Source organism: Limulus polyphemus, unplaced genomic scaffold (genome assembly GCF_000517525.1).
Source record: "Limulus polyphemus unplaced genomic scaffold, Limulus_polyphemus-2.1.2 Scaffold634, whole genome shotgun sequence".
Classification (NCBI taxonomy): domain Eukaryota; kingdom Metazoa; phylum Arthropoda; class Merostomata; order Xiphosura; family Limulidae; genus Limulus; species Limulus polyphemus.
The window spans coordinates 363374-371374 of NW_013666244.1; the positions used below are offsets into that span (position 1 = coordinate 363374).

The 8001-nt window shown below is 35.7% G+C and overlaps 2 protein-coding genes across 4 annotated transcripts in view; both read left to right on the forward strand.

Moving 5' to 3' along the window:
• LOC111085811 overlaps positions 1–8001 on the forward strand; it is a 105481-nt gene that overhangs the window by 60647 nt on the left and 36833 nt on the right. The gene's annotated exons all lie outside the window — the stretch shown is intronic.
• Positions 2765–4388, forward strand: LOC106459595 (transcription factor Sox-14-like). Its single transcript, XM_013919228.2, has one exon. It carries the CDS (start codon positions 2897–2899, stop codon positions 3719–3721), a length of 825 nt encoding a protein of 274 aa, XP_013774682.2. The 5' UTR covers positions 2765–2896; the 3' UTR covers positions 3722–4388.

Genomic DNA, 8001 nt, shown 5'->3' on the forward strand with positions numbered 1-8001 from the left:
AAAAAGGGGCTTCAATCTTGGGATAAAGCTTGCTAAGAGTTAAGAGTTGATAAAGCCTGTACAATAGTATATGTAGGTGTAAGTAATGGTATTAAGTATACTCAGGATTAGAAGGGGGCTTCAATCTTGGGATAAAGCTTGCTAAGAGTTAAGAGTTGATAAAGCCTGTACAATAGTATATATATAGATGTCAGTAATAGTATTAAGTATACTCAGGATTAGAAGGGGGCTTCAATCTTGGGAGAAAGCTTGCTAAGGGTTAAGAGTTGATAAAGCCTGTACAATAGTATATGTAGGTGTAAGTAATGGTATTAGGTATACTCAGGATTGGAAGGGGGCTTCAATATTGGGATAAAGCCTTGTCAGAATTAAGAGTAGGTAAAGCCTGCGCAATATTATATATATGGTTTCAATAACAATATTAAATATATAGGATTAATTGTTGGCGCCGAGTTGAGGATGAAGTCTGTAATAATGTTTGATATAATTTTTAGAGCAATGATGAAATAAGTTTGTCATTAGTTATACAGATCTCTTAGATATTTCGTTCGTAAAATACGTTCTTACAAAATGGTGAACGGATATGGTGAAACATTAATGACGAATAGTTCTTTCAAGTGTTTTACCTTTTTATATAAATGTTCTCTTCGTTTTTGTCCACATTGTTATCTATATATAGATATACAAACATATATTATTATATATATATATATATATATATTTAGTATACATATACATATCTAACGTTCTACTATTTCTATCCAATTTTACAAGAAAACAGTTGCATGAAGTAGGAAGGAAGCAATGCATGTATATAAGTAACAAAGGTATGTATGAATATATGAATTTGTGTGATTGTTACTTTTTACTTATTTAAAAGTCCATATGGTTTTTCTAACGTTTTTCTATTGTACGAATATTTAACATTCAGGTTTAGTTGATCGACTGTTATGCCATGATTTCCTGCTGAACTCATCACCTGTGTCCGCTAACACTGGTTTAACCTTGATGAAGGGCTCCCTGGTGGCCTATCGTGTAAATAAGATATTGCTCATTGTTATTACGCATGTTATACACTCTAGGTTGTATGAAAATATTATATTTCTAACGAGAAAAAGAAGCATGGACAATTATATTAATTTTGTTAGAACTTAGTACAACTGTGGATCAACTATAAGAGCAATTTGATCTAAAACTTCTGAATAGTAATAATAAAATAACTGTTACAAACGGTTATGTTAATTTTCGATGATTTTATTTTGTACAAGTCAAGAAAATGGAGTGATTTGGCCCTGCTGTAGAGGTCCGGATTTCGGAGTTGGCCAGCCGGTACGAATCCATGCGATACCACAAAATATTCTACACGCTTTTAAGTGTAAGATCTAAGAAACACCACATCAAATAAACCAAGAGCGGGGTGCAGAGGAAAAAAAAAATTCCTGACCACCCCTGGTTTAACACCTAAATACCTACCAAGATGGATAGATGAAAGTGGTAGGTGCGTTATAAGAGTGACATTCGGTTTCATAGCGATGATAGTGGATGGTAGGGAGCTGCTGACTGGCTGCCTTCCCTCTGTTCGGTAGCTCAAAGTTAGAGGCGGCGATAGACGGCGTTTGTAGCTTGGCCATAAATGCAAAATACAAATACAACTAAAAAAAAAAAAAAGACAAAGTGAAATGTAAGCCTTAGAAGAAACACTTTATTATTTCAGTAAACTTTTGATATAAGTGGAAAAGGTAACATCCAGGAAAACTAATATTCTAAATCTAATAAATTGTTGAAAAAATTGAATAAAAGACAACAAAAAAGACGGAGGAAATTAAAAATAAACGTTACTTTTTCATATTTTGAATGCTTTTTCAATGGTATTTATTGAAGTTTAAATTTTGTAAGTGGTCCATTAATTAATCTTCCCAAAAGGGGGCTGAAGGCTGCCTGGAGGAGTCATCTGTTTTAATCACTCGTAGTAGTGTATTTTCTGTCAGTCAGTCAGTAGACACTAAAACTGCGTCACATAAGGGACAGTTAACGTTGCAATTTGTACTGTCGTGACGTCAGTATCACGAGAAGAATTATGCACTCTGTTACAACATAGCATGACATATGAATTTTAAAAAGCAAGAAATAAAAATATTTGTTACTCTTAATTTTGTTTGTTTTTTACTCTTGAAACAGAACACTTTCGGGGACCCTGTGGAAGTACATCTAGTATTAGCCTAGTGGTTGGTGTGCCTGGACTGTGATTTTACGATTTATGCTCTGCGTCGTATTGCCTTCAAAACACGCTCTGCTCTTTAGGACCGCGAGCGTGCTATAAGAATGATTGTCATCCCTCTAGTCCATAATTAATTCAAAATTAGGGCTGACTATGCCATTTGTGTAGATTTACACGAATATCCAAAAACAAACAGCAATATTGTATAAATTACAATAACACAGTACATGGTATTTTTTTATAATCAGTTTGAAATGTTATGATCCAAATCAATTGAAAGAAGCGTTTATAAACTACAAATAGCTAATTGAAATACGTGTATTTATTTTTCCCACAATATAAAAGAGATAATATCAAGAAAAGTTTTTGGCTTGTGGTTCTTCGAAAATTATGAATTGTATAAACAAGAAAATTGCTCAAAACGTATATTTCCCCCTCCCCCGTGATTCCTCTCTTTATACGTATTCAACAATGGGCTCTGAGCGGGACATTTTAGGTTGGTCTCTTGATCAAACATGATTGGCATGCTCGGTAAGGCCCCGTTTGCTCACCCAATCAAAGCGAAGTGAATCCTGGAGGCTGGATTCAAATACTCGGTAATTGCACAAGCATATCCACTTCCAAACAAGTGAGCAGTGTGCCCAGTGTCCTAGTGTTACGAGTATTTGAGCTGTTTACATGATGACAATGGTTGACGGGATAAGTAGCGTCACCAGCCCGGGAGGCGATAAACAAGAACACATCAAACGACCCATGAATGCTTTCATGGTGTGGTCCCGTGCTCAGCGCCGGAAGATCGCTCTAGAAAACCCTAAGATGCATAACTCGGAGATCAGCAAGAGACTTGGGGCTGAATGGAAACAGCTATGTGAAGACGAAAAGCGACCTTTTATTGACGAGGCCAAGCGGTTGAGAGAGCAACATATGCGGGAACACCCTGACTACAAGTATAGACCAAGAAGAAAACCAAAACCACAGGTAAAAAAACCAGAAGTTTATCCATTCTCTCTGCCCTACCTCCCTGGTCATCTAGATCCGCGTGCTTATATGAGCTCCACTGCCATGCAACAGGTAGCTGTTGGATACTCAGAGAAACAACAGCAACTGGCAGCGGCTGCTCTGCAAGCCTCCTCTTTCTCTCCTTACCCCATGGGTGTACCGTACAATACACCTTTAACATCTTCGGACTCTTCGCCTAGTTTTGCTAAGCCTACTTCCACTCCTGTGTCCCCATCCGTCACATACAAAACCGACTTTGCTGGACTCTCTACCAGCACAGCAGCAAGTTCCCTCTACGGGCCAGCAGGATTCTACCCTCCAGGACTACCTTCCATAAATTCCCAGATGCCAGGCATGTCCACCGGTCAAGTTCCAGTTAGTATAACCCATCCAAGTCCAGCATCGTACGCAGCTTCAGCCTACATGTCAGCATATGGCTACGGACCTGCCGGATACGGAGCTTCCAGTGATGCGCAACGACGAAATCTTCCCCTATTGTTCTAGATGTAGGTGTGTTCGTTATATATATCATGTTAATGTAGTGCGTGAAATTGACCTTGTCTTTCTACCACAGTCAAACTGATGCAAGCACGTGTATGATAGAATGAACTTTCTCTTCGTTAGTTATACATGTATCTTGTATAAATGAGAGGGCATTAATATGGATCTCCCCAAATACGTTGCTATTATCCAATAGGTATTGACCTTATGACCAAGCCACCAGTGCCTTGATAAGGGTAGATATGTAAATGTTAGGTTTGTAATAAGAGTGTTAACGTGTGAGTTTATCCTGAATGAAAGTTATTGCTAATCTAAACTTACTGAACGTTTATTAAACCCCTCAATTCGTTTTTTAAATCTAAGGCTGAATTGTTTTAGTCTTTTGTTTAATAAACACCCTCGGAAGAATACTCTTAAATCTTGTTAGAAGTTTTATACTTTTATATAATAAACACATTTTAAGCAAGTCTCCCGCGGAAGGATACTCCTAAAGATTGTTATAAGTTAGAGTGGTCAATAACTGTTCAAAGTTGTGCCTTATAATGTAGAGGACACTTCTTTCCAAGATGTAAGATGAATTGATGGAGATGATATACAGTAGCTCAGAGCACTCATGAATGTATACATTATCGAACGCAGTTTCTATCTGTATATTGTTTATATATATATAAATTTTGATACGATAACTTCTGTGCGTATTTCTGTATATACATAAACGTCGTGAAACGTAACGTATAAATATATTATTCAGTTTTTTAAGAATAAAACGATTTGCTCAAATTTTTGTCGTCTTACTGAAGTTAATGTTCAACATTCTTGCATTGTATTCATGTTCAGACGTCCACAAACTTTGTTAGGGTTAGCTTTTACGTGAATAAACTAATACACAATATGTCGTTCTCTTGGTGAGAACTTTCACGAAATTGATTTAATGACGTTTGAAGAGTTGTGTATAAGTATACATCTTATTGAGGAGACTCATGACTACCATACTCTGTATGTATAGTTGTATTATCTTTTCTTTACTTTGGTCGAACAAGGCATGGAACTTTTTTAGGAATAAACAGAAGCTGATGTTAAACATTTATTTATAATGTGTACACTTAATGATGGAAACAAAGTCAAACAAAATTATACTAGAAGTAAACTTTCACTTATATAGCCTAGAACCCAGAATAACAATTGGTTTGTTTTGTAGGATTTCACGCAAAGCTACAAAACGTTACCTTCGCTAGCCGTCTCTAATTTTGAGCTGATAGAGTTATAATGATCAACGCTCACCGCCAACTCTTGGACTACTTTAATCGAATAGTGGGATTTGACAGTCACTTCTTTAATGCACCCAAGACCCCCTACTAGTAGGGATTCGTAGCTGGCACGCTAAAGTAGGCCATTCCCTGTCGATTCTCTTGTGATTATCAGTAGTTATTTATTAATAAAGTCTAATGTTTTATGATTAACTATTAGCAAAAAATTTACTGAATACTTCGCTATGCTTCCATCGAACAGTTTCTTTTATGTCTTCACTATGAATAAATTTTCCGTTGATAAATATCACGTATTTCATCACACCTGCTATTTTGCTCAAGAGGAAAGTAAAATAAATCATGGGAACCTAAGGTAGCTTGCATATAATTAATTTTTATTTATAAAAAAAAGTAAATAGACTAAATTCAACAAAACAAAACCTTAACATAAAGGATAACTCTAATCATGTTTACTTTAGCGCAAAAGACGGACAACCTGCACTATGTCCGCAGCATGAATCGAACCTCGAATCTAAACGATTTAAAACCTCAAGCATACCACTGAGCCAGCAGGGAACGAATCTGAATCAAACACAAATCTTAAGGTTTTCTTTTTGTGTCAGTAACAATGTGTGTTTGGTTACATTTAAGGCTATGAACTAAAACGAGTTTGAAGATGGTAAGAAAACTACTTTCTTCATATAACTGTTATATTATTTGGATATTTAACTACTATTACTGTGTTTCATACATTAACAAAAAGATGATAAAACATTACAAAGAATCTAGAACACTTTAACAGTTGGATTTTTATTGTTTGCCAAATTTCGTTTTTACTTAGGAGAAAAATACTTTGGAAGACAAATAGTTTTTCTCAAGTGCATCAAATACGATATATTTCAATTAACAAGTTTCAATAATTTTAGTAAAAGGCTGTGTTAATTTATTTTTAATAAGTGACAACATGGTAAGATGTTCTTATCTTCCATTACAAATTAAAACTTGTTCTATGATAGTAATGTTTTAGTAAGTATGGTATGTCATAGATGTATAGCAGGGGTAAACTTGATGTACTTCCAAACACGTAACAGGATTATCTTAATATACTTCCAAACATGTAGCAGGGGTAAACTTGATATAGTTCCAAATATGTAGCAAGGTAAACGTAATATACTTCCAAATATGTAACAGGATAATCTTAATATACTTCCAAACATGTAACAGGGGTAAACTTGATACAGTTCCAAATATGTAGCAGGGGTAAACTTGATATAGTTCCAAATATGTAGCAGGGTAAACGTAATATACTTCCAAACATGTAACAGGATAATCTTAATATACTTTCAAACAGGTAACAGGGGTAAACTTGATATACTTCCAAAACAATCATAGATTTATCCTGTACCCTCAATCAACGCTCCTAAAACGTTTTCTGACCGGTTGAGATCAGTGCCTTAGCAGCGCGGCTTCAGCAACAAAAGCCAATAATCAGTAATATATAATTTCGTTTTTACCCATTTTTCTATTTCCTCAGTTTCCTTTTTCTTTTTCCCTCTTTTTTTCCTTCCGATTTTTTACATTTTCCATGATTCGGAATTCTTCCCGTACCTTTTGGACACTTATTGTAAGGAATATTTCCACCCGATCTACAACTTGCGCTTCCTAGGTCTTTGGTATACTATAACAAAAGGTTTTTAGCTTACTAACTTATCATATTTTAGCAAGAATTCATAAGCTGCGCAGACTTTGTGCGCAGATCTGTTGTGAAGGAAGTTTAATTTCAATAAAATGTAGAATGAAAAAGGTTAACTCCATAATTTTACTTGTTGTTTATTGTGGTAAAAAGAAGAAAAAAAAGATTTACCAGTTCATCCAAACGAAATTAAAGTTCAGACTTGTATTTTGGTAAGTTTATGTAAACCTTTGTGTTTCGTCATCTCTTTTATTACAAAATGTTTCAAATACAACTGCAAACTTCTACTAAAGCATATACTAAAAAATATTTTTTTTTATCAATGGGTTTAGTATTTTAATAACACATCTCTCCAACGTGGCACAGCGGGATGTCTGCGGACTTACAACGCTAGAAACCGGGTTTCGATCCCCGTGGCGGGCAGAGCACAGATAGCCCATTGTGTAGCTTTGTGCTTAACTTCAAACAAACAAACCACCATGTGGTTACGTATATCTAGTATTTCGTGACGTAAGAGAATCGCGTGCACAGGCGAAAAGAAGTGCTGACATAATGCATATTTCATTTTGAAATATTTTTTTTGTGTGTTTTTAGTGCAAAGCTACACAATGGGCTATATATATATACTTTCTGTCCACCACAGGAGAGCGAACTGCGGATTAGTATTTAAGTCGGTAAACTTATCGCTGACTCACTAGGAGATTTGAAAACATTTAACAAATAAGAATGCGAAAGAAGATAAACCTGTTTCATAAGAAAAGCAAGATTGTGATAACTTCGTTATTATTATAATCTTCTTAATAATACAAATATTTCTAAATTGCTCGTTCATTATTTACCAATAAGCATTGTTCTTCTCCGGGCTATACAGTAGTTACCATGACGACGATCATTCCTCAGCGGTGGGGATGTCTCTTAATAATAATCGTCTTGTATAATATATTTCACTCACACCTTACCCTACCGCTAGTCTTTGAAGCAGAGTGTACTTTAACGATTATGTTTTAGAAAATGACCAAAGAGGACTCTTACCAACCAACACCCGCTGTTTCATGCTGACCATTGAGCAAGGTCACAACACCTGTGTGAAATCTTACAAACGTTCAAACATAGTGTTGGTGTGAACGTGCTTTGTAGTCGCTATGAGAAAAACCTATACACTGGAGAGGGGAAGTGATAGCTGTCAATAGCTTCGCATGCAACCAGTGGGTGTTGGAATCTGGTTCAGTTAAGCCATACGCCTGAGGTGATTACACGACATGGTGTAAACCACCCACGAGAGTTTTACCATAGCCAGCCATTTATAAAACAATTGATATCAAATGTTTTTGTCAGTCTAGTTT